Source organism: Trichechus manatus, unplaced genomic scaffold (genome assembly GCF_000243295.1).
Source record: "Trichechus manatus latirostris isolate Lorelei unplaced genomic scaffold, TriManLat1.0 scaffold00002, whole genome shotgun sequence".
Classification (NCBI taxonomy): Eukaryota; Metazoa; Chordata; class Mammalia; order Sirenia; family Trichechidae; genus Trichechus; species Trichechus manatus.
The window spans coordinates 18,858,845-18,885,933 of NW_004443938.1; the positions used below are offsets into that span (position 1 = coordinate 18,858,845).

Sequence of the window (27,089 nt, forward strand, 5' to 3'; positions counted from 1 at the left end):
GGGAACAGAGACTACTAGGTCTAGTAAAGCTGTTTCAGTTGTAGGAGCAATGTTTCAGGCTTGACTTCTAAGTGGCTCACTTCTTAGAAAATCAACCCAAGAGAGCAGCTATTTAACACACAGAGCATCAAGGTTGTAGAATATCTCCCTACCCCACCCTCCAAAGCCAAAACCAAACCCATTGCTCATTGCCGTTGAGTTGATTCCGACTCATAGCAACCCTATAGGACAGAGTACAACTGCTCCATGGGGTTTCCAAGGCTGTAACCTTTACTGAAGCAGACTGCCACATCTTTCTCCCAAGGAGTGGCTGGAGGGTTCGAACAGCCAACCTTTTGGTTAGCAGCCCAGTGCTTAACCACTGTGACACCAGGGCTCCTTTCCTCCAAAGCAGACAGGGCAGAAACTGAGAGGGAGAACAGAAACAGATCCTGGCCTTCTCAGTGGCAGGCCTGGGAGTTTGGATACCTGTTTGGTGATCAGGCAGGCAGAGGGTGCTGATCTGGAATGATGAGGTTCTTGTGTTATCTGAACAAGGAGCTCTGGGCAACCATGATGAGCATGGAACTTAGGCAGAGGCAGGGATCCCCAATGACACCTCCTCCAGGCCCAATTTCCTGATGTATCAACGTCTGCAATTAAAGATTCATTCTTTCTCCTCTAAAATTGCAAACACGACGAGGAAAGGTAACACATCAGATTAGTTTACTCAGTTCATTTCAGATATCATTTTGATGGAATAGAGAAGGAAGGAAATTTGAAGAAAATGGAGAACTGAATAGTGGGAGTGTTGGCAGCAGGTGAGGGAAGGTCGGGGGCAAGGAGAAACTTCACCTACTTTATAATTTTGCCCAAGGCTGGTCCTTCCACTCAGCCAATTTAGAGAATTAAGAGAACAGAAAATTGTTTTGTTCAGACTGAAAATTCAAGGGTCTGATTATTATTTTTAAGATACTTGCAACATAGCTACAATGGTTGTAGCTGCAATAATCTTCGTTGGACTTGAGGTTCATTGTTAGAGAAGAGAGATTATGTTTGACCTCGCTTGGAAACCATAAAACCACAACAAAATAAAGTCTCCCAAATGCTACTAGGCAACAGGGTCATAAGAAGTTTTGATAAAAGACTCCAATGGCTCTCTCAAAGTGCAGTACATACAGTGTGTCTGAAGAATCTAAAAGTGGTTCCACTGCATTGTCTTAAATCAGTACTCGGGAGTAAATAACATTAAGTTGTCAAGTGCCTTCTTCAGAAATGTAAGCTTGATAAACAACAATCATGAAAAAACTCTAATGCCTTACTGATCTGCCTAAAATTATATTATTTGCTGTTGATTTCTATAGCCAAAGGCCAGCTGTTAGGATCTTTTTGAAAGTTGATTGAAAAGGAGCTGGCGGAATGGCCTCATAGAGCAGCGGCATCACTTCCTTCCTTGGACCGTCAGGGAACCTCTCCAGCCTTTGAAGATAGGCTCTGCTCAGGTTCCTGGGCGGTGGAAACCCGGTCAAAAGTTCGCGGCTGGTGCAACGCACCTTATCCAGGAGCCGGAGGTAGCAGGTTCCAGCTCCGGGACCTTCTTTCTCGCCTCGACCCCCGGAAAGGCTCGCCCGGAGGGTGAGTCACAGAACGACTTTGCCGCTGCTGAGGCACACCGCAGCGGGAGCGGAGAGGCCGTGCTTGGCGGATAGGGGACCCTGTGAGGGCGCTTCCTGGTCCCCGCCCCCCGCTTCCAGGGACTAGCTCATCCCGGCGGAGGGGGTGTGGCAAGGTCAACAGGCGGGCTGCGACTCTGACCAGAGGTGACTGTCCTCTGGGATCTTCTCAGCCCAGGGAAAGGTTAGCTGCGGGGGGCGGGGAGGCAGGGGAGGCCTCCACTCCACGTTTGGAGGAGGTCCCGTTGGCGGGAGGGAGGGGAGGGCCGCCGGGCGCAGCGGGGCGCGGGTGCAGGTGCGGGCCCGGCTTGTTGTGCTCGGTCACTAGGGCGGCGGGCCTCCTGCAGCTAGCCGTGCACACGGCTCCTGAGCGCCCAGGGCGAGCGCGGGGACAGAGCCCAGACCTCAGAGTCCCCGGGAGCCTGGGCAGGGCCAGTGGCGGGATTTGCCCCTCGCTTCTCTGCTTGGAATCTGGGCGAGCCCGAGAAAGAGAAAGAAGGTAAAGGAGAGGGGAAAAAGAGAGAAAGAAGACGGGAAGAGTGGTTAGGTGGATGGGGGGAGGACGAACACATTGCAGAGAAATTGTCAGCAAGTTTGCACTTGGATGCTGAGGTTCTGCGCACTTGATGGGAGGGAGAGCGTGGTGATGGTGGTGGTGGTGTGTGTACGTGTGAGGTTCGTGGATAAGGAGCTTAGGAGGCTGGGGAACGTTCTCACTGCATCGTGCACGTAGATATCCCTATTAATATCTTCTCCAGTTGTCATTTTCGCTGGTGGCACGTCCCCTGAGCTTCAATGATGCAGAAGCAAAGGCGGCCACCCTCTTATTGTGAGGGTCGCTACTGTTGCTACTATCAGATGGGAGATGTGGAGCGTTGAAAAGCCAAGGAGCCTCTCTTCCTCCACCCCCACCCCGGACTATTTTCGGAATGGCTGAAGGAGGGGAGATGGGTGGCAGAGCCCAGGGCTGGAAGCCTGTGCGGAGGCTGGGCCGTCAGACTCCACTGCGCCGTCATGGTGTAACTGCTTTCCGTCAGAGCCTACACTGGAGGGCAAGATAACTTTCATCTCCTCTCCAAAGACACATCTTTCAGACCGAGATTTTGCATGGCTGGCGGAGGAGTTCGGTGAAATGGTGGTTCACCGCGGGGGGCAGGTGCATCGCCAAGGGGAGGAGAAGAGTGCAAAATAAGGCAACCATCAGCCGCGAAGGAAGGGGAGCGAGCCCCTTGGGAAGCGGTGTTCAGTGTGCTGGCTGGGGTAACAGTGTTCGGACGCTGGAAGTTCCGGCTTGCTTCCGTAAATAGAGTCAGGTCCAGCCCAGAGAGAAATCTCAGATGTGAAACTGGCCTTAGCATCCTGGAATGTTCATTTTCTGAGCTTTTGCAGTTTGGAATTGAAAATGTGTATGTATCTGGAATTTTTCTGTGAACATTAGGAAAGTTGAATTATTTTACTCTTCTTAATGCTTACCAGTTTTTGTCTTCAGCTTAGAGCCACTAGCTTAAAGAGAGCATTTGTACACTGAAGCCAGATCTGTGCAAGGGAAAGTGTAATAATTATTAAGCAAAGGTTATTAATATGACCTACCTCTGCGTAAAATGCTGATTCAAACATGACTCATGAGGATTGTTCTTTGAAAGGTTTTCTATTCCCCATGATGCAAAAGATTAACAATATGGACAAAAAGTTCCTAATAGCACCATAACAGTGTAATAAATATATAGTCATTTTTTCTTGTGTTCTTGAATCTGTTCATTATTTTGTGGCAGACTGAGAACAAAATGTGCTGGACCAATGCTAACTAAATATGTTTCATGCTGGAGATAAATAAATCTTTAGAATGACCCAGATAATAATATTGCCAGCCTTTGAAAATATTTTCCTGGCTATTACATGATATCCTCATTTTTATCGTTCTTAACCAGTGCTTTTTCACAAACTGGTTTACTTCTGTCTTCGCTGTCCCCATATAAGAATTCTTTTCACAGGATTCCTTCCTGCAAGGGCTGGGGAAAAGGTAGTAACTTTACCGTTGGCGATTTTTCAAGAGGTGCTTGTGTTAAATGTGCAGAGAGTGCTACAGTGGGGCCTGCACCCTGATAATAATGCAGCAGACACAGCTTCTTGGAATCGAAATGAGGTGTAACTGAAACAGGATGTAAGAAAACCATGGCTAGGCAAGGTTGATGACATTTTCTCAGCTCCAGCTAGAGCTACTGCAGGCCACACCCTGTGGCTTGAATCTGACAGGTCATAGTCTCCCCCATGGGGATTCTGCATTTCTTCCCCTCTTAAAGGTGTCCCTGGTACTTCCTTGTGTCTATTCCAACTAATGTTTGACAATAGGTGCAATATATACTCTAGCAGTTTATGCTCTAGGCCTACCCCCTAAAAAAAAAAAAATGGAATCATAACTCTTAATACCTTTCATGCTGATCAGCTCTGTACTTTGTCTTTTGATTACTTGTTCATATTCTTGTTCTTCCATAGGAAGGACACAGTCTTATTTGTCATCCTGTAGGGACTAATTCATAGTGCCATTCACTAATATCCTCTACACATATTAATAGCATATTTATATTAATTCAAGACGTCCTTCTTCTTCCCCACCTTTTAGCCATCTTAGTATTTATTAATTAGTACTGTTACTAAGGAGTGAAACAATAGATACGTTTTAAATCAGACCCTTGGCTGACTTCGATAGAATGGGGGTTGAAACTTGGTCATCAGCTTTTTTAATTTTTGTTTCATAGTGGGTTTTACTATTAGTGCTATTCTTGTACATATTTAGATATTTAATTGAGTAATACTATACTTCATACTTCTGTGATGAATGTGTTAACATGTTTATGGTCTCACTTCATCTTTCAGTTAGAAACGAGCCACATTGTCTTTGATTGTTGCAGAGTTTGGAATTTTCTGTTGTAGTTTATTAATACCTAAACATTTAGTTGCGTTGCTTTAAGATATATTTTAGCGGCCTAGTAGTATTTCTTCCAGTGCATTCCTTTTTAGTTGCACAAACCAGAAACTGCTCTAGCAGCCAGTTGTCCATTCTGCCTAGAGACTGGGAAGGTTGAGTTGTGATGATTCACTGCTATGCTTTTCCCAGGTGTTGGTGCTGAGAAGAGTACATCATTCACTCAGGAGAATCCCAAATTACAGAGTTTAAATTCGCTTTGCAGCCTGCACGATAAATGCAGCTGGTGGTTATGGATTGGGTCCTCTGTTTGCTCCCACAGATGCTGAACTTCCCCATCAAATACTCACTGTACTTTACTGTAACATTATTTAGTGTTCATCTCCCCCTCTGGTATATAAGCTCTATGAGAGCTTGTATGTCTTGTTCACTGCTATTCACTCAGTAACATTGTTCCTTTCCATAGTTACCCAATACATATTTGCTACATGAAATAGTAAATACAGGAATCTTATCTCTCTACCAGGTGTGGTTGTTGTTATTGTCGTTAGCTGCTGTCGAGTCAGCTTAGAATCATGGTGACCTTATGTAGAACAGAATGAAGTGTTACCCAACCCTGTGCTATCTTCATGATTGTTGGTATGTTTGAGTCCATTGTGGCTATTTTGTCCGTCCATCTCATTGAGGCTTTTCCTCATTTTTTCTGACTCTAAACTTTACCAAGTGTGATGTCCTTTTCTAGCAATTGATGTTTCCTGATGCTGTGTCCAGAGTAAGTGAGTCAAAATCTCACTGTCTTCACTTCTAAGGAGCATTCATGTTGTATTTCTTCTAATGCTTGTTTGATCATTCTTGTGGCAGTCCACAGTCTATTTAATATTCTTTGCCAACTCTGGTAGATATATTTAAAACCAACTGCTGTCATGTCGACTCCAACTCATGGTGACCCCATGTGTGTCAGAGAAGAACTGTGCTCTCTAGGGTTTTCATTAACTGATTTTTCAGTAGATTGCTAGGCCTTTCTACCGAGGTGCTTCTGGGTGGACTTGAACCTCCAAACTCTCAGTCTGCAGCCAAGCACATTAACCATTCGCACTACCCAGGGACTGGTAGAAAAAATCAAAACCAAACCTCTTGCCGTCGAGTCAATTCCGACTCATAGTCGTGACCCTATAGGATGGAGTAGAACTGCCCCACAGGGTTTCCAAGAAGCAGCTGGTGGATTCGAACTGCTGACCTTTTGGTTAGCACCCAAGCTCTTAACCACTGCTCCACTAGGGCTCCCAGGGACTGATAGGTGTATTTATCTGCATTGTAATGTTAGCTCCTTACCTTGGAAAGATTAGAGTAGGCGTAGGGGCTATTAGTTGGCATACAATCCATCAGTGTCTACCCAATTCTCCCTTTCCATCCCAATACCTCCTTCTTCTCCTACCACATCTTGCAACTATAGAAAACTCCTTTAATTACCCTAGGAATAGTGAGATCACTAATGGTGCTGGACCAGCTTGTGGTGGTCTGGTTCTGTAGGTCATGTCTTCAACCAGGACGTTGCTGTGGACACTGCTGTGTGATCAGTTAGTTCAAGGAGTAAATTTCAAGATCTTAGGACCTTGTATCAGTATGCATTTTAGCTGTCACTTCTGCTGCTGTTGGTTTTGGAATTGGAGAACATACTAGATAGCATCTCTCGATTCTAGGCTCATCCTTTGTATTTTGGATGGAGAAACTGAGGCCACGGAAGGGGAAGATAGAAACCAGTTACTTGCTGAATCCCTGCTGTATGCCACACAATCTGCTAGGAACATTACATATTTATCTTTTTACATTTAATTTAAGCATAATAAAATTAAACTTAATGTAGCCTACAATCACCTCATTTTAAAGATAAAGGAACGAGGTCTTGGAAAAGTTATTTTTTAAGTTCACATGGAGAGTTAGAGACTGAATTAAGATTCAGCTCTAGGTCTTTTATTAGTCCAAAGTCTGTGCATTCCCCCTGTATCACACTCTCTCCCAGAGACAAAGGTTTAGGATTTCTGCACCCAGAACCCCCTCAACTAGTTGGGACAGAGCTGAGCCTAGAACTCGTATCTTCTAATTCCTTATCTCCTCTTATTATTATTTATTATGAAATTCCTATCAATTCATATGACCAATCCAAATTAAAGTATCAGTAAAAAGCAAGCAAAGCATAATTTACAAAACAGAAAATATATGTATACATGATTTGTGGAAGCAAAATGTTTTATCTTAGTCCTAAAAAAGGAAGGATATTGCATCAACTTCTGCAGTGCAGAGGAAGAGGTTTTTTGGGGGTTGTCTCAGAGAGGTAAAATGATGAACTAGGTTGAATAAAACAAAATATGTGTTGAGGGTCTAGCATGCGCTCGAGGATGTACTTGGTGTCAAGGAATGGGATGTCAAAGCAGCAAGAGTTATAGTCTCTAGACCTGAGAAATGTTCCCAGTCTAGTTAGAGTGAGCTGTAACTCATGATGGTAAAGAATGCAAGACAAAGTATAAGTATCATAGTATGATGGTGGCTTGGAAGGACCGTAATGCTACATATGTGCCGGTGTGTTGGGGGAAGGCTTCAAGTGAGATGCAGTCGTAGGCCAGGTATTTAGTGGTGCACGGAGTTGTTCAGCTTCTGAGAGTGTTCCACAGAGGGGTGAGAAACTGCTAGAACAGTGGTGGAGATGAGTATGGACTGTGGTTGGGGCATTAAAGAAATTGTTCCACCGGGATATGAGGGTATGAAGGGAAGAGTATTGGAAAGTAAAACCGGCATGGCCCCTGTACTGCCGAACTGAGTTAATGGCACCATGACCCACGCAATCTCAAATCAGAATCCAAGAGTCAGCTGAGACTCCCACCACTCATTCCCGCCCCCCGCTGACTAATCACTAGGTCTCACAAATTTTGTCTCCTAAAGTTTTCTCAGATTTTACTCTCTAATCTGCTACCACTGTCCTATTTCATTCTCTCACTGAGATACCTTCTTCTGTTCTGAGAACAGCAGATACTTTTCTGTTCTTCCTGGATCTTTCAGTCTTTTTCTCCTTAAATAGACCTTGAAAACTAGAGCTGCAATAGAAACAATAATCTAAATTATACCTTGTCACTCCAAACTTAAAATTCTTCAATGGTTTCCTCTTGGCTCCTAGAGAATCAGGACCAAGATACTGAGCACAGTATGTAGGCCTTCAACCATCCAGCCACTACCTACTTCTCCAGCCTCAGCTCCAGAGTGCCATATGGTAGAGCCCTTCAGCGTCTAACTGTTGGTAGTTCCTTGTACAAACCATGCTATTTCTCATGTCCTTGACTTTGCTCATGTGGTTCACTCAACCTGGAATGCATCTGCCACATATTTCTACCTAACACTAAGCCAAGACTTTGCTCAGGTGTAGGCCCCCTCTGATTGATGACTTTTCCCAGAACTCTCAGTTAAGTTAGTGCCCATCCTCTGGATCCTCCCCATCTCTATATTCGTATTTACCTAGCTATTTTTATGCTGGAGCCCTGCTGGCACAGTGGTTAAGAACTTGGCTGCTAACCAAAAGGTTGGCAGTTCGAATCCACCAGCCACTCCTTGGAAACCCTATGGGGCAGTTCGACTCTGTCCTATAGGGTCGCTATGAGCTGGAATCAACTCAATGGCACATAGCAGCAGCAGCATTTTCATATTGTCTCTTCTATATCTTCTACTGTGCTCTCAGCTCCTCAGAAGTAGGTTCTGTGTCACATTCCTCTTGGTATGCCAGCATCGAGCTCAGGCACTCAGAACATGTTAGTTATACTGCGGACAGAATACTGGATACGTAGGCTAAAGTTGGACACAAGCAGAGAAATTCCAAGTTTAATGTGGCACCAAAAAATAGATATTTCAGGATTAGTTTGTTGTGCAACGTGAATGTGAACTGAAAGAAAGTAGAAGCACAAGCACAATGATCTGTGATGAGGTCACTTACAGAAGTCCCTTTTCATTCCATACTTCTTGAATGAAGGTAGAGGCTGTCTTAATCATCTGTGAACCAGTGCGGAGCAGGGTCTGACATGGGGTAGTTGAATTAAAGTGAATTTCTTCCCTCTTCTCTACTTAGCATATATGCAGATAGAGAGCTAGATACATAGGTGGATGGATGGATGGATGGATGGATGGATGGATAGGGAGGTAGAGAGGTAGATGGACTGATAGATGGTAGATAGATTTCGGAAAGTTATATTCTTACATTTGAAGAACCTAAGTTTCTAATGACTTACACGAACCGTTTATAAGGTCCCTCAGGGACTTCTCACTGTCTATTAGTCTCCAAAATTAAGGTAGCTTTTGTATGTGGGCAGGTGGACTAGTTTTTTCCTGGGAAATGTAGGCTGCTAATGGGTACACAATGCTTGCAGGGCTATAGGTTTTGAGGCTTGACAGCCCAGCCAGAAGTGATTATTTCTCCTCTGAGAATCCCTTGGAGAGCCACTCACTGAGAGATACCTCTCCAGACTAGAAGATGCCAAGTATTTGCTTAAACTTCTAGTAAACGTTCCTTTACCACCTAATGCTGTTCACTGCCCCGCTGCCCCCTACTTTGCTACATGATCACATAATAATGCTTTCTTGCTCTAGTACATGCTTTTGAAGATTTTATACACATGGCCGTAGCGGTGTGCAATGTTGCTCCTCCATTTTAAGGGGAAGTCTAGGTATTATCAGTTTTATATTTTTCATTCTGACCAGATAACAATATAAAAAACCAAAAAAACCCAAACCCATTGCTATCGAGTCAATTCCTACTCATAGCGACCCTATAGGACAGAGTAGAACTGCCCCATACAGTTTCCAAGGAGCACCTGGTGGATTCGAACTGCTGACCTTTTGGTTAGCAGCCGTAGCACTTAACCACTCACTACGCCACCAGGGTTTCCAGATACCAATATGGACTAATATTAATAATGCCTTTGAGAAATAAATTTCAATATGTGATTACACCCTACTATTTAACCAACACTTTATAAATAATACTGTTTCATGGATCATACTTCCAGGTTATAATATAATTGTTTTATAGCCCTCATAGATTTCTCGTTTTCTTTTTCCTTCCAGCAGATGGACCATCCCAAATATATGTGCTGTGCTTTCTCTACAGTTTTACTTCCCCCACCCTACCTCTTCCCGCATCCCCCCACCCCCATCCCTTTTTCTAGCCCTGTCATCATAACCCAGAGGTGCAGTGTGAACTGTAGTGACTTCTCATTCTGACATGGATCTCCTTAGTTGTCCACTTGGCTAAGTTTCTTTCTCTGGGTGCGTTTCCTCCCCCTCCCCCTCTTCTTTCTGTCACTAGTTATCCTCTTCTTTGGCAAGACCTTCTCTTCAGCTAACCCTAGAGCTCTGCTCAGCGGAGTTAGGAAATCCTGTTCGAAGTCCATTTCTCAACGTCAGGATTTCATCAGCTATTCTCTTACCTCTTTTCATCTCCCTAGTCCAGAAAGATCAATTAGACACGACCGAATGAGAGAATTCAGGAAGGGATTAGAACAAAAATTTCCTCTCTGCTTAGTCCACCACTACCCCACCCCTATAGCTTACTTTAGAAACTTTGTGTTTTGGGAGGAAAAAAGCTCATTCAAGCTCATTTTGACTTCGAAAATTAGAATATTTGAAACTCAGATTTTTGGAAGGAAATAGTTTTACATTTACATGATGTCAATTCTTCAGATTCTGATTAGGTGCTAAGATTTGATCTCATTCCTGGAAAGTGCACAGCAAAACAGAGCAAAATATGCATGCAAAGCAAGCTAAAATAGATAAAAATAACCTGTGAATGTTGAGAAAATAGAACTCGGTCTTGTAAGCAGAAGTACTTTCACTATCATATCTCTAGAGAAAGTTTATAGTTTCAACTGAAAACATGGAATAACAGTGATCACTTCTCCTTTTAGCAACCAACTTTATTATCTATGCCACATTTATAGATTTATCTCCTCACCTATCCTAAGAATTTCTAACATTTGCCTAGCTCTTTGTGGTGTTTGTAGTTTGTAACATTTCTGCATCATTTCACTTGATAATAGATCATCTATCCAAATAGAATAGAAATGGTTCTCTTTGTTGCATGATGGTGACCTATGCAGATTTTTTAAAAAATTCTTTTTCTTTTTCAGGTTTCTAGGTTCATTAAGAGCACAATCTTAAAAGAAAAAGAAGAAGTGCTTCAGTCTCCTGCAGTGCTGTGTCCGCACTGGCTGCTGCAGTTGCCTGGGATTCATTTGTGACCCCGTCTAGAAGAGTTCAAGTATGTTTTCTAGAGTAGGGTAGTCGTGCTCTGCCACCGGTGAAGGTTCTCCTGGCGCTGGTTTCCTGCTCCCGGAGGGACCATGGCCACCTCCAGAACAGTCTCGCGATCTCGGGACATTGCGAATGTGATGCAAAGACTGCAAGGTAAGGGACGGCCGTTTCAAATACCAGCTTATCTCAGGAGACTTTATATCGGCTTGCATCTTCCTTCAGTTTTAGGAAGCGACAGCAAGGACGGGCAAGATGTCTTTCAGACCAAGGTTTTCAAACCAGTAATGCTGTCTTAAGATGCTGTCCTCTTTATGTAGAAAGAAGACAAGGCTAAAACTTTTTTTTTTTTTTTTTTGGTGTGATGTTGTGTCTGCATTAGAGACTGTATTTCTTTAAGAGAATTCGCTCGATGAATGTTACAGCAGCTCATGGGTGAATTCCTAATTCTTCATTTTCCTTAAACTTGTATATTCCTTGAACTCTGAAGATAGTTATCACTTGTAGGCGTGTATTGCTTCTTTGTCATAATTCCAGTGCTACCTCTCCTAGAGTTTAAAATATACATAGGTGAAAGTTTACAGAGCAAATTAGTTTCTCATTAAACAATTAATACACAAATTGTTTTGTGACATTGGTTGTCAACCCTGCGATGTGTCAGCAATCTTCCCTTCTCCACCCTGGGTTCCCTGTTTCCATTGGTCCAGTTCTCCTGTCCCTTTCTACCGTCTCGTCTTTGCTTTTGGGCTAGTCTGCCCATTTACTCTCGTGTACGTGATTGAGCTATGAAGCTCACATGTGTTATTGTTGGCCCTACAGACCTGTCTAATCTTTGGCTGAAGAGTGAACCTCAGGAGTGACTTCAGTACTGAGTTGAAAGGGTGTTGGGGGTGAAATATATGTTTTTAAGATATAAAAATACCCAAATTTAGGAGGTTTTTTTCTAGCCTTGGTCAAACCAACAAAACCAAACCCGTTGCTGTCTAGTTGGTTCCCATTCATAGCGACCCTATAGGACAGAGTAGAACTGCCCCATAGGGTTTCCAGGGAACAACTGTTGGATTTGAACTGCCAACCTTATGGTTAGCAGCCAAGCTCTTGACCACTGTGCCACCAGGGCTCCAGCCTTGGGCAAGATAGGTTACAGATAATGTTGTAGCTTGAATTTTATGTTTTCTAGTATCTTCAATACTCGATCATTAGAGTTTTGTACCAAAGCTATTAATCTGTCATAATCCCACTTTCTTTGCTTATAATGTGTTTGATGTTCATAGGGGTGATTTCCCATTAAGCACTCTTGACTTCCAAAATTCAAACTAAGCTTTTGAAATCTGGATATTGATGGCCTAGAACATGGTAAATGCTGTAGAAAATCAAGAGATTATTGGAACTCGAAGTTTCTCCATTCTGACCAGATACCATCACAATGACAGAGAGCTCCTGTAGTCCAGTGACCCCCACTCCTTGTTTATCTGCCTGGGGCTGGTTTGTGATGCTTTGATGGGACCGGTGTTTATTTCACATTTATTGTTGAACTATCCCACTCATCATGCCAGAGAGAGCTTTGTTGGATAAAATTGCAAATCCTTACTGAATATATGGGTGTAGATCTCCTCCATAGGCTGGAAAATTCTCTGATTGGTGATCCAGTGCCAAGGATCTCAGATTTAAATTACACATCTTTACTGGGGAGATGGAACACTGAATTTGTAGTTCCGTCCCTATGCCTATGGCTGTCTTTGCTGTTCACCTGGGAACAAATTACTGAACATTTTATGCCTTTGTGACATCATCTGCAAAATGGTGCACAGAAAACCTACAGATCCCTTATAGAAGGGTAGGGGAGATAAACTAGGTAGTAAAGCACATTTTCCTTTGGGCCTATTAAATGTGGAAATTCTTTGGGTGAGATACATATTGGTAATAAAGGAAAAGTCGCAAAGAGCAGATTTGAAAGGATTCAATCAGAGTCAGATTTTGGTTCTACAGGCACACACTCTACTCTTCATTTTCATTTAGGTTGCAATGGCAATTCTTTTATTAACCCAACAGTTGAGGCCGAGAGAAGAGGGAGGAATGCTGATGCTGCAGTGTTTTGTTTTATTTGTGTTCAGCAGTGGACATATAAATGATTTTTTTGAGAGGTGTATATAGAATAGGAGAAAGAACTGGAGACCCCGACTTACTAGACCTTTAACAGCGAACACCCTATTTAACTTAGCATCTTTGTGTCTTGGTACCCCATTTGCAAAATGTGGAACACATGCACCGTGCTTAACCCTTCTCAGGATTGTTGTGAAACTCAATGAGGTGCATGAAAAACTATGAACACTGTGATACGGCTTGCTGTTCAAGTAGTCATGGAAACAAACTGGATGGAAAGGCACCGTCTTGATGATTTGTACAGATTTTGGGGGGAATGCTAACGGTTTTTATGTATACTGTGTTATATAAAAGTAGTAATTTTATTACACAGTGAATTGACTATACTTACTGTATTTAATTATTTTTTCTTTGTACTAAAACAGTTGAAAGGAAGGAGCCTTGGTGGCACAATGTTTAAGCACTCGGCTGCTAACCAAAAGGTCAGTGGTTCCAACCCACCGGCGGCTCTGCAGTAGAAAGACTTGGCGTTCTGCTTCTGTAAAGATTACAGCCAAGAAAACCCTATGGGACAGCTGTACTCTGTCACATGGGGTTGCGATGAGTTGGAATCGACTTGATGGCACCCAATAACAACAACAGTAAAAGAGTTATGAAATGCCATAAAGGTACTTGAGAAATTTAAAATAATGAAACTTAAAATTCAGTGGAAGACAAAATTACTGAGCACTAGATACTTACTAGCATTTGACATCAATTACTTCATATATATGTATATTTTGTTTTTATCTACATATATATTTCTGTGGCAGTGCATATCTTACATTTTGTGAATATATATACACACAAAATGGAGATATACACACGAAATGGTTACAGAATGTATATATATGTTTGTTGTTATCTGCCATCGAGTTGGTTCTGACTCATAGCAACCCTGTGTACAACACAACGTAACACTGCCCGGTTCCACACCATCCTCACAGTTGTTGTTATGCTTGAGCCCACTATTTCAGCCACTTTGTCATTCTGTCTTGTGCAGGGTCTTCCTCTTTTTCATTGACTCTATACCTTACCAAGCATGATGTCTTCTCCAGGGACTGGTGCCAAAGTACATGAGATGAAGTCTCACCATCCTTGCTTCTAAGGAGCATTCTGGCTGTACTTCTTCCAAGACAGATTTGTTCATTCTTCTGGCAATCCATGGTATATTCAATATTCTTTGCCAACACCGTAATTCAAAGTTGTCAATTCTTGTCTGGTTTTCCTTATTCGTTGTCTAGAGTTCCCGTGCATACAAGGCGATTGAAAATACCATGGCTTGGGTCAGGCACAACTTAGTCCTTAAACCGACATCTTTGCTTTTTAACACTTTAAAGACGCTTTTTGCAGCAGATTTGCCTAATGCAATGCATCTTTTGATTTCTTGACTGCTGCTTCCATGGATGTTGATTGTGAATCCAAGTAAAATGAAATCCTTGACAACTTCAGTATTTTCTGTTTATTATGATGTTGCTTATTGGTCCAGTTATGAGGATTTTTGTCTTCTTTATGTTGAGGTGTAATCCATAGTGAAGGCTATAGTCTTTGATCTTCATCAGTAAGTGCTTCAAGTCCTCTTCACTTACAGCAAGCAAGATTGTGTCATATGCATATCACAGGTTGTTAATGAGTCTTCCTCCAATTCTGATGCCCCATTCTTCTTAATATAGTCCAGTCTCTCAGATCATCTGCTCAGCAGACAGATTGAATAAGTATGGTGAAAGGATACAACTCTGACGCACACCTTTCCTGACTTTAAACCACGCAGTATTCCCTTGTTCTAGTTGAACGACTGCATCTTGGTCTGTATACAGGTTCCCCATGAGCATAATTAAGTGTTCTGCAATTCCCATTCTTCGCACTGTTATCCATAATTTGTTATGATCCACACAGTCAAATGCCTTTGCATAGTCAGTAAAAAAACAGGTAAACATCTTTCTGGTATTCTCTGATTTCAGCCAAGATCCATCTGACATCAGTGATGATATCCCTCATCCCAAATCCTCTTCTGAGTCTGGCTTGAACTTCTGGCAATTCCCCGTCGATGTATCGCTGCAACCTCTTTTGAATGATCTTCAGCAAAATTTTACTTGTGTGTGATAATACTGATATTTTTCAATAATTTCTGCATCCTGTTGGATCTTTGGAATGAGCAGAAATATGGATATCTTCCAGTTGATTGGCCAGGAAGTCATCTTCCAGATTTCTTGAGATAGAGAAGTGGGCATCTCCAGTGCTGCATCTGTTTGTTGAAACATCTCACTTGGTATTCTGTAAATTCCTTGAGCCATGTTTTTTTACCATTCCCTTCAATGCAGCTTGGACTTCTTCCTTCAGTATCATCAGTTCTTGATTATATATTACTTCCTAAAATGGTTAAATGTTGACAAATTGTATTTGGTACAGTGACTCTCTGTATTCCTTACATCTTCCTTTGATGCTTCCTGCGTCATTCAGTATTTTCCCCCTAGAATCCTTCAGTATTGCAACTTGAGGCTTGACTTTTTTCTTCAGTTCTTTCAGCTTGAGAAATGCCAAGTGTGTTCTTTCCTTTTGGTGTTTTAACTCCAGGTCTTTGCACATTTCATCATAATACGTTACTTTCTCTTCTCAAGCTGCCCTTTGAAATCTTCTGTTTAGCTCTTTTACTTCTTCATTCCTTCCATTCACTTTAGCCATTCTACTCTTTTGACATCCATTTCAGTTTTGTCTTTCTTTTCTGTCTTTTTAATGACCTTTTGCTTTCTTTGTGTATGATGTCCTTGATGCCATTCCACAACTCCTCTGGTCTTTGGTCATTAGTGTTCAATGTGTCAAACCTATTCTTGAGATGGTCTCTAAATTCAGGTGGGATATACTCAAGGTCAGAGCCCTGGTGGTGTAGTAGTTAAGTGTTTGACTGCTAACCAAAAGTTCAGCAGTTCAAATCCACCTTCTGCCCCTTGAAAGCCCTATGGGGAAGTTCTGCTCTGTCCTACAGGGTCGCTATGAGTTGGAATCGACTCGATGGCACCTAACAACAATACTCAAGGTCATATTTTAGCTCTCGTGGACTTGCTCTAATTTTCTGCAGCTTCAACTTGAACTTGCATATTAGCAGTTGATGGTCTGTTTCACAGTTGGCCCCTGGCCTTGTTCTGACTGATGATACTGAGCTTTTGCATTGTCCCTTTCCACAGATGTAGTCGATTTGATTCCAATGTTTGGCAAGGTCCACGTGTATAACCAAAAACCTGTTGCCATCAAGTAGATTCCGACTCATAGTGACCCTAAAGGACAGAGTAGAACTGCCCAATAGGGTTTCCAAGGAGCACCTGGTGGATTAGAACTGCCAGTCTTTTGGTTAGCAGCTGTAGCTCTTAACCACTGTTCCACCAGGGTTTTCCTCCACGTGTATAGTCACCATTTATGTTGTTGAAAAAAGGTATTTGCAATGAAGAAGTCGTTGGTCTTGCAAAATTCTGTCATGCCATCTCCAGCGTCATTTCTGTCACCAAGGCCATATTTTCCAAATACCAATCCTTCTTCTTTGTTTCCAACTTTCACATTCCAGTCACCAGTAATTATCAGTACATCTTGATCGCATGTTTGATAAATTTCAGACTGCAGAAGTTGGTAAAATCTTCAATTTCTTCATCTTTGGTAGTAGTGATTGGTGAGTAAATTTGAATAGTAGTCCTATTAACTGGTCTTCCTTGTAGGTTTGTGGATATTATCCTATCACTGACAGGGTTGTATTCCAGGGTAGCTCTTTTTGATGATGAATATGATGCCAGTCTTCTTCAATTTGTCATTCCTGATACAGTAGACTATATGATTGTTCAGTTCAAAATGGCCAACCCCAGTCCATTTCAGCTCACTAATGCCTAGGATATCGATGTTTTTGCGTTCCATTTCATTTTTGATGACTTTCAATTTTCCTAGATTCATACTTCATACATTCCAGGTTCTGATTATTAATGAATGTTTTCAGCTGTTTCCTCTCATTTTGAGTTGTGCCACCTCTGCAAATGAAAGTTCAGAAAGCTTTACTCCATCCATGTCATTAAGATTGACTTTACTTTGAGGAGGCAGGTCTTCCCCAGTTGTGTTTTGAGGGCCTTCTAACCTGAGCGGCTCATCTATGACAGACAGTGTTCCACTGATATTCATAAGGTTTTCACTGGCTAATTTTTTCAGAAGTAGACTACCAGGTGCTTTTTCCTATTCTGTCTTAGTCTGGAAGCTCCACTGAAATCTGTCCACCATGGGTGATCCTGCTGGTATGTGAAATACCGGTGTGGCATAGCTTCCCAGCATCACAGTAACTTGTAAGCCACCCCAGTAGGACAAATGGACAGAAGCGTAGGAATATATTTATGAGTATATATATATATGTATATGTATATATATAATTGTATGTATATATGCGAGTGTGTGTGTGTGTGTATGTGTGTGTGCGTGTGTGTGTGTGTGTAAACCCGTTGCCATCGAGTCAATTCCGATTCATAGCGAACCTATGGGACAGAGTAGAACTGCCCCATAGGGTTTCCAAGGATTGGCTGGTGAATTCGAACTGCTGACTTTTTGGTTAGCAGGTGAGCTCTTAACCACTGCGCCACCAGGGCTCCATACATACATATTTTTGTATGTATACATATATATTTTTGTATATATGTGTGTGTATATATGTATATATACACACATATATATATACCAAACTCTTTGCTGTCGAGTCAGTTCTGACTCCTCTGTTGCAGGGTGGAAGTGCTCCATGGAGTTTTCTTGGCTGTAATCTTTGCAGAAGCAGATCATCAGGTCTTTTTTCTGCTATACACACCCACACCCCCGCCCGTCACACATATATATTATTGATGGCTACAGAATGTAAGATCTACTCCACAACAAATGCACCACATTTAGCCTACACCGATGGAAGCAAAATTAAGCGGCAGGAAGTGAAGGTGATATGGCGGGTGTATCTGTTAACACATTGATCTGCTGGGTTAATGCTGCTGATTCAGCTGGTGAGGTGAGTGTCTCCTCCTGCTATCAGTTCTCAGCAAGCATCCGTACTGAATTTTTGAGCCCACATGGGCCTACTTCCCTGGAGAGAGGATACCCGGTCTTCTGTCAAGGACATTTAGTAGTCCCGTGTGCCTGCCTGCTGGATCTTCCAAGTGTAGACCAATGCCCTAATAAAATGGAAGACTGGCATTATTGTCCACATAATTAAAACAAATGAACTTAATTTATTCTATTAACTTCAAATACATCGGAACTTTCTGCTAGAATCCTCCTTTCTTTGCTTGGATAGATAATCCAAGTAACTATAATTTTTTCCCCTTCTTGGGTTTTATTGTCATATCAGATCCATGTATTGCTAAAAAAAGGATGTAGTTTTGAACAATGGGAAGTTGGCTTTATCGTTCTGGCTTATGTAGTTTACAACCATAATTGTTGACTATTTTCCTGCTTTCAATTTTTATTTCTAGTGCTAGGAAATGAAAGCACACACACAGATTGCTACATCATTTAGCTGTTACTGCAGCAGTTCAGTATTCACCTTTGCCAATATCTGTGCTTGCTTGAGCACCATGTTTTAGGCTGGGATTCTGAATTATGGATGAGCAGTCAGACTGCAATGCAGACTTTCATTTGCTCTTGGGAATAATGAATGTTTCTGTAACTTTAATCAATTGAAATATAACCTTAAAAGCAAATAGAGGACAATAGTATAATACCTGTTGCCATCAAGTCGATTCAGACTCATAGTGACCCCATAGAACAGAGTAGAACTGCCCCATAGGGTTTTCAAGGAGCGGCTGGTAGATTCAAACTGCTGACCTTTTGGTTAGCAGCTGTAGCTCTTAACCACTGTGCCACCAGGGCTCGCCTAATATAATACCAAAACCAAAAAAACCAAACCTGTTGCCGTCGAGTCGATTCTGGCTCGTAGTGACCCTATAGGACAGGGTAGAACTGCCTCATGGGTTTCCAAGGAGCTCCTGGTGGATTTGAACTGCCGACCTCTTGGTTAGCAGCTGTGGCTCTTAACCACTACACCACCAGGTTTCCAATACAGGGATATAAAAATTCTAAATACCTATCATTAATATATGTATTTTCTGTTTTTAAGGAATAACAAAGGGGATCCATTTTAGCAAGTGGCTTATGGAATCTCTGAGTTTATAGTCACATGTAAAGAAACAGAAGTCTAAACTCTTCAGATTATAAATTTCTTTCGTGTAATGGCAATATTTTATAGCTGTTTGGCATTTTTCATAGTGTTTCTGTATAGCTTTTTCTTAAAAAGTATTTGCTATAACAGTTTTTTATCCAATGTATTTCTTCATTTGGAGATAATCTATTAAACTTTGTGGATATTAAAGTTAATGTATCAGTGCTGGTTATAGTGAGGCAGGGTGACATCATGCAGTCTTGTGGAGCAAGTGGTAAAATGCCAGAAATGATTCCAGTGGGCATATTGAAGTGTCTTATAGAGAGCAGTTTCATAAAAAAGTAGGATTTTTGACTGAAAGGTCAAAATTTGGCTTTTACCTTGTGAATCAATTCAAACAGAAACAAAGGAGAAAAGGGAAAAGCATTTTCCCTTGGAGATATACTTATGAAATTTGCAAACTGGTAAAAATTAATTACAGCCTCCCCTTAAAATTTTTTATGAGTAGTGTTAAACTTTTATAAGTATAATCTTTCCTATAAATCCATTACAGCATAAAAGGAAAACACAGAATAACAAAAAAGTTGACTGAAATGTAGAATAAAGTAATAAATAAATAATGAAAACCTAATTTTCTTTTAGTTTAACATCAATTAATATAGTTTTGGAAAGGCAAAGTTTGCTATCGTGAGAAGATTCTAACTCTTCATAGAATCTTCAGAGATTAAATTTTATATCTTATTACTCTGACTTAATGACTCTTCGTATTAAACTACAAAACAGTCACAAACTCACTTAGTGCATTTAGGCTGAAATCCTCCTTTCCATTTAATCTCTCTTGTCCTGAATGAATGGAATGTGATAGTATCTCAAATTTAAATACAATACAAATCTCTACACAAACAATGATCATTTCTTTATATTTTAGAACATCAAGGTTAAGTAAATGTTTGATGAACAAATGAATAAATCATGATTCCTAAATCAGTGAACTGTGAATGAACTTTAGGACAGATGTAAAAGCAGAGGAAGAAAACCAGTTAAACTCTTACTTTATCTTTCCTCTTTTTAAAAAAATCTTTATCTGAACTTTGTTTTTCACCAAAAATGTTTTTTGACCATCAAATCAGTTTAAGGACAGGCATCCTTCCGGAAGGGGTGACTAGGTTGACTTTCTCAGATGTGTGTCGTTTTTGCTACCATAATTTTCTAAACATTGATTTCCTTCCTAATGGTACAGTACAGGTACATGTTACTTTTAAATGTATTAAAGTATTTACATTTGTGTAGTGCTCTGTCCTCCATGCCTTGCTACTATTTTATTCATCCAACATAATGGAGAAAGTGCCTGAAGGCTTCTGGGTCTTCAACGGCCTACAAAATTATTGGCTCTCAAATCCAAAAAAAAAAAAAAGAAGCAAAAAACCAAAAACAAAAACCAGCTAAATAAATAATAACAGAGATTTACAAATCCTAGCATTATGTCAGCTAGTCAAATGTAAATCTAGTGAATTCAGAAATTATATCTTTGTAAATATATTTAATATAGGGTGTGGGTACATTTCATTGTGCTTGATACAGTACGTGGGAGGGCCTCTAAAAATAAGAGCGTCTAAGGCCTACAAATAAGGAAAATCTTTCCTACATATTGCCTAGACATAAATTCTTTTTTAACACACCACCTTAATTTTGTTACTTTGTGCTGAAAAATCTTCCTTGATCTCCCAATTAAGGTTCCAGCTTCTTGGCTTGGCTTCCATATTCTAACTCCATCTTGACTGTCAAGCATTTTTTTCTCTAGCTCACCTATATGTCCCTAGACTTTAGCCAAATAACACTACTTTCTATGTTCTGAAGATGCTCTGACTTCTCTGTCTCCTTCTGGGGCACCTTCAGGAATGTGCTGTATTCATGACTTCTAAAACTTAACTTCAAAGCGCAACTTCAGTGCAACCACCTCAGTGAAGCAGTTATTTCTTGATACAATCAGACATTTTCTCGCCTCCCTTTAAACTCTTTTAGCACTCTGTAACATGATTAGGGCAGTTATCGGGTACTACTTTGGATTATGTTACATGTATGTGTCTAATCCACCCACCCAGAGTATAAAAACCTTGAGGGCAGGAATTGTGTCAAATTCACGTCAGGGCCCTACACCAGTCTGTTGCTGTTAGAAGCCATGGAGTCGGTTCTGACTGATAGCAACCTTATGTACAGTAGAACAAAACACTGCCCAGTCCTGCACCATCCTCACAATTGTTGGTATGCTTGACCTCATCTTTGTGGCCACTGACTGTGTCAGTCCATCTCTTTGAGGGTCTTCCTTTCTTTTGCTGACTCTACTTTACCAAGCGTGATGTCCTTCTCCAGGGACTGGTCCTTCTGACAACATGTCCAAAGTTCATGAGATGAAGTCTTGCCATTCTCACTTTCAAGGAGCATTCTGGCTGTACTTCTTCCAAGATAGATTTGTTCATTCTTCTGGAAGTCCATAGTATTAATAGATATTGGTTGAGTGACTATAAATATTTAGTATCATTTTGATTTTCTATGATGGAAGCAGGGAGACCAAGAAGGAGGCTTTTTTGGATAAATCAGGAGAGAGAGAATAGTGGCTTGACCAAGGAATTAAACATTAGATGGAGAGAGAATTTGTAAAATTCTAAATATATTTTAAAGGTAAAGCCAAAATAATTTCCTGATGGATTGGATATGGTTGGGTATTTTTCATTTTGAGATAAGGAAAGACTATTGGGGGAACAGCTTTGAGGAGGAAAATCAAGAACTTGATTTGGACAAGTTACACTTTAGATTCCTAATAGACATCCAAGAAAGCAGTTGGATATATGACTTTAGAGGTGAAGGGAGAAGACACAGATGGAGAAAAAAATTGGAAATCATCAACACATAGATAGTATTCAAATCTGTGGGATTGGTTGACATCGCCCAGGAGGTGAGGGCAGATAGCAAAGAGGAAAGGTTTGAGAACTGGGGGACACAACATTTAAGGGAGGGCAAGTAGAGGAGGTCCAACATACGAGACTGAGAAACCACAGCCTGTGGTAGGAAGAAGGAAGAGAGAATGAGGATCTGGAAAAGAAGTCAAGAAAGAGATAAGGAGGGTGTGATCAGTTGCATTAATTTTGTTAACATATGTACATGATCATTTATAATATACAGAATTATTATGTGTATTTGGTATATATAAATATCAGATATGAGTAGGTAGAAGTGCATGTGAGTATGTTGTTGTTGTTAGGTGCCATCAAGTCAGTTCCAACTAATAGCGACCCTGTGTATAATAGAACGAAACAGTGCTTGGTGCTGCGCCATCCTCTCAGTCATTATGTTTGAGCCCACTGTTGCAGCCACTGTGTCAATCCATTTCATTGATGGTCTTCCTCTTTTTCACTCTACTTTACCAAGCATGATGTCCTTCTCCAGGGACTGATCCCTCCTGATAACATGTCCAAAGTATGTGAGATGTAGTCTCACCATCCTTGCTTCCAAGGAGCATTCTGGTTGTACTTCTTCCAAAATGTGAGTATAGTTTAAAATAATTTCTAGGAGAAGAAAAGAATGGCATTATGCATTGTCCATAAAAGGTTCTTGGAAGTTAATTGGATAAAGCAATTCCTTAACAGCTTGTAAAGTATCATTCTGTGTTGTAGGTAGAGCCCAATCAGAAACGTGTCCTAAGGATAAAAGTCTCTCAATCAGGCACTAATCAGTTCTCCATTGTTGTAGAGTTGGGAGTCCTGCTATGAACTGACAGATGATCCCATTGAGAGTTGGTTGATGCTCCCCTTGATGCTGTTTGGACACTTGTGTGTGACTGTCCCATCTCTCAGCACCTTTCTGCTTTGTGTGCCTACTCATCTCATCTCCATTTGCAGCCTCGCCGTTATTTTTCTAGATTCTTTCCACAAAGCATAACTAGTATTATTTCTGCTCGTGTTTTAGAGAAATTCTTTATGTAATTGTTTTATTAGCTCCTCTAGGGCGCACTTTCCTGAAAAGAAAAAAGAAAGTGTGCCATTACAGGTGTTTGGATTATCTGAAACGCCATGAGAACTCGAAGATTTCTTCTCCATCATGACTAAGATGTTGTTGTTGTTGATAGTTGCCACTGAGTCACTTCCAACTCAAGTGGCCCCAGGCAGGCTTAGTAGAACCACTTGATAAGGTTTTTAAAGCTGTGGCCCTACTTTTGAGGTGCCTTCGAGTAGGTTCAAGTCTTCAACCTTTCGGTTAGTAGTTGAGTGCTTAACCACCTGCACAGTATACTCAGAGACTCCTTACGTTACCCAAAAAGTGCTGTAACTTATTTTGGGAAAACTACTTGCAATTGGGAAAGCTCTGTCAGTCCCGGTGCTCACAGTAGTTACTTAGCCTTGCCTAAAGGTTGTCGGTTGGAACCCACCCTGCAGCACCACAGAAGAAAGACCTGGTGATCTGCTTTTGTAAAGACTTCAGCCATGAAAACCCTATGGAGCACTGTTCTACTCTGTAACACATGGGTTGTCATGAGTTGGAATTGACTTGACTGCAATGTTTTTGTTTTTTGTTTTTGGTATTGGATAAGACTCAGGGCCTTGGTTAGTCTTAGTAACAGGAATGAAGACCACCCAGATGCCCATGAAGGTTAGAATTCTATTAATGTATAATTTAAGGTAATTGATACCTCTTTGTTGTTGTTAGGTGCCGTCAAGTCAGTTCTGACTCACAGCGACCCTGTGTACAACAGAATGAAACACAGTCTGATCCTGCGTTTATTTCTTGACTGCTGCCTCTATGGGTGTTAATTGAGGATCCAAGTGAAATGAAATCCTTGACAACTTTAATTCTTTTCTCCATTTATCATGATGCTGTTTATTGGTCCATTTGTGAGGATTTTTGTTTTCTTTATGTTGAGGTGTAATCCATACTGAAGGCCATAGTCTTTGATCTTCATCAGTAAGTACTTCAAGTCCTCTTCAGTTTCAGCAGGCGAGGTTCTGCTATCAGCATATCACAGGTTGTTAATGAATCTTCCTCCAATCCTGATGCCGCTTTCTTCTTCATATAGTCCAGCTTCTCAGATTATTTGCTCAGCGTACAGATTGAATAAGTATGATGAAAGGATACAGCCCTGACACACACCTTTCCTGATTTTAAAACACGCAGTATCCCCTTGTTCTGTTTGAATGACTGCCTCTTGGTCTATGTACAGGTACTGCATGAGCACAATTAAGCATTCTGGAATTACCAATTTTTGCAATATTATCCATAATTTGTTATGATTCATACAGTCGAATGCCTTTCCATAGTCAATAAAATGCAGATTTTTTTATGTAGTTCTCACTCCTAAATACTTGTTCCTGATATTTTTATGATAGTTTGTAGTATAATTAAGTAATTATTAATCGTAGTTACTCAGATAATCATGTATTCATTTATTTAGAATAGTTCAGAAATTACCATATAAGAATTTACTCAGCTTTGCCATATGCTGAAAACTAGGCAAATGATAATCTCCTGCTTATTTATACTCAGATAAATTAATGGAAATTTTTGGGACAAGGAGAAGTCAGTGACTACTCCAAACATGTTTAGGGTCAAATGACTCATGCAGGGTTTTGAATTCCTTGCATGTAATGAAGTTTGCTTAAGTAGTTTAAAAGTAATTTCTACAGTAATTTATGTTCTTTCTTATTTTTGTCTTCACAATGACCTCTCGGATTAAAAACAAACCATTCCTTCCCCTACTGATATTAATCTTTCGTGTTTGGTAAACACTGACCTCCACCCATCTTACAAAATTATTCACATGGAGTGATACAATTGTGCTCTATTTTTTGGCTTCCTTTGTCCTCACGTGTCGCCAGCATTGTCCAGGTAGCACTTTAAATCCCTTTTATCTGTTTATTCTTTGTTATACTGTTGACTCCTTAACTTGGGAAGAATTTTCAGATCCCGAGGACTTATCTTGGTTTTTTTTTTTTTTTTTTTTAATGAGCCAGTGTTTTCATTTTGCCAAGAATTGCACTCATTACATATTCATGACTTGCATTGTTCAGTTCCTTTTCTTTTCTGAATGTTCACATTGATTATTTTCTTTTATCCAACCTTGGTTAATATGAGCATTCATTGCTTCAATATTGAGTGGAAAAATGTGGCATTTTTACAATACATCCAGAATCCTAGGAGTTAAACTAGACTGCACCTTTTCTTTTGTAACTAGAAGAGATCTTTATGAAACACAACTCTGACTGTGTCCCTTCCCCTTTTTCAAAGCCTGCTATGACTCACCATCATCTTCAAGATAAATTCACTGTGGGAAACAAGGATCTTCATTATCTGGCTTTTGTTAATCTCTGTATCTTCTTTCCTGACCATTCTCCATCAATTATGGTTTTCAACCACTCTGAACGATTTCTAGCTCCCTTCCATCTAATGGAGATATCATTTCCATATCTTTACCTTTATCTCTCTCTCTCTCCTTTCTGTCTTTTATTTGCCTGGGCTTCTACTCAGGTTTCAAGACTCAACTCAAACATCACTTCCTCTGTGAAGCCTTTTCTAATACCACTACCCAGAATGAGAGGATCCCACCTTTCTACTCTACTTTGTACTTGTTTTATGACGTATTGATTACATTTGTCTGTAATGGTTTGTTTCTTTCTCTCTGTGTCCCCTTAGAATATTAGATTCTTGAGGACAAGGGCCTTGACTTTGGATATCCAGTACTGAGCACAAAATCTGACATTTAAAAGGTTCTCAGGTCGTTTAATTATGTACTTAATTAATATTTACTAGGCATCTAAGGTGTCCAAGTCCCCTGAATACAAATGTGAACGTGATATATAGAGTTCCTATTCTTATGGAGGAAACCCTGGTGGCGTAGTGGTTAAGACCTATGGCTGCTAACCAAAAGGTCGGCAGTTCAAATCCACCAGGCACTTCTTGGAAACTCTATGGGGCAGTTCTACTCTGTCCTATAGGGTCGTTGTGAGTCAGAATTGACTCGACGGCAACAGGTTTGGTTTTTGGTAGCCTCATGGAGCTTAGAGTCTACGGGGATGGCTGTGATAAGTAACAAAGAATTTATAAACTCGGTGGTAAATGTATTGATGAGTAAGTATATGTTTGATATACAAATAAATGAATGAATTTTCCATAAAAACAGTTACAATTAGGTAAATTGAACTGGGTTGTAAACTATTGGATGGCCTAAGTTATTTTTATATAATCTCTTACTCTGCCTGAGCTGGAAAAACGCCTTACTTAAAGTGACAAGTCCCTAGTTTTATAGGTTTCTGTGGTTGCTTTCGGGTGTCCCTTGGTGGTGCAAACGGCTAAGGGCTTCGCTGCTAACTGAAAGTTTGGCAGCTCAGTTGGCGGTTCGAATCCACCCAAAAGAATGGCCTGGTGATCTACTTCCGAAAGATAACAGCCATTGAAAACACTATGGAGCACAGTTCTACTCTGAAACACACACGGGGGTCACCATGAGTCAGAATCCACTCAATAGCAACTGGTTGGTGGTTATCGTTTCAATTGGAAGGGGATTTACAGTTCATAGTTTGATGTTCTTATTTGCAAATGAAATAACAGTTTTATAGCAATAAAGTGATACAACCAAGGTCTTAAGTGGATATTTCAGGGACTTCAGTCTCTGCATATTCACACATTAATGCAGATTCCTTTAAGGTTCTTTCTCATAGTTGCTACTCATCCCTTCATCATCATGGAGAGGAGGCAAGACCAGCTACATAATTTCAAAGGCTCAGTGCTAAATAAAAATGTGGGGCCTCTCATTCACAATAATTAAGAATACTTAATATGCAGCAGAGCATTAAACCATGTGTGGGACCCACCCAAGTGGAGGGCCCCGAATAACTGCACAGACCCTACACCCATGAAGCTGTCCCTGTGGAGATCA

At 40.8% G+C, this 27,089-nt stretch overlaps 1 protein-coding gene across 16 annotated transcripts in view; it reads left to right on the top strand.

Annotated features, from left to right (window-relative positions):
- Positions 1–1,312: 1,312 nt before the first annotated feature.
- SYNE1 (spectrin repeat containing nuclear envelope protein 1) overlaps positions 1,313–27,089 on the top strand; it is a 540,309-nt gene continuing 514,532 nt past the window's right edge. For 12 of the 16 annotated variants that reach the window (XM_004368822.3, XM_023728947.1, XM_023729001.1 and 9 more), the window contains exons 1-2: positions 1,672–1,836; positions 10,740–11,016. In XM_004368822.3, coding sequence (XP_004368879.2) covers positions 10,953–11,016 — 64 coding nt within the window. In that variant the 5' untranslated portion in view covers positions 1,672–1,836; positions 10,740–10,952. Of the gene's footprint in view, positions 1,615–1,671; positions 1,837–1,953; positions 2,152–10,739; positions 11,017–27,089 lie in introns of those variants that run through there. The other 4 variants (XM_023728949.1, XM_023729015.1, XM_023729021.1 and 1 more) reach the window with 4 other exon arrangements.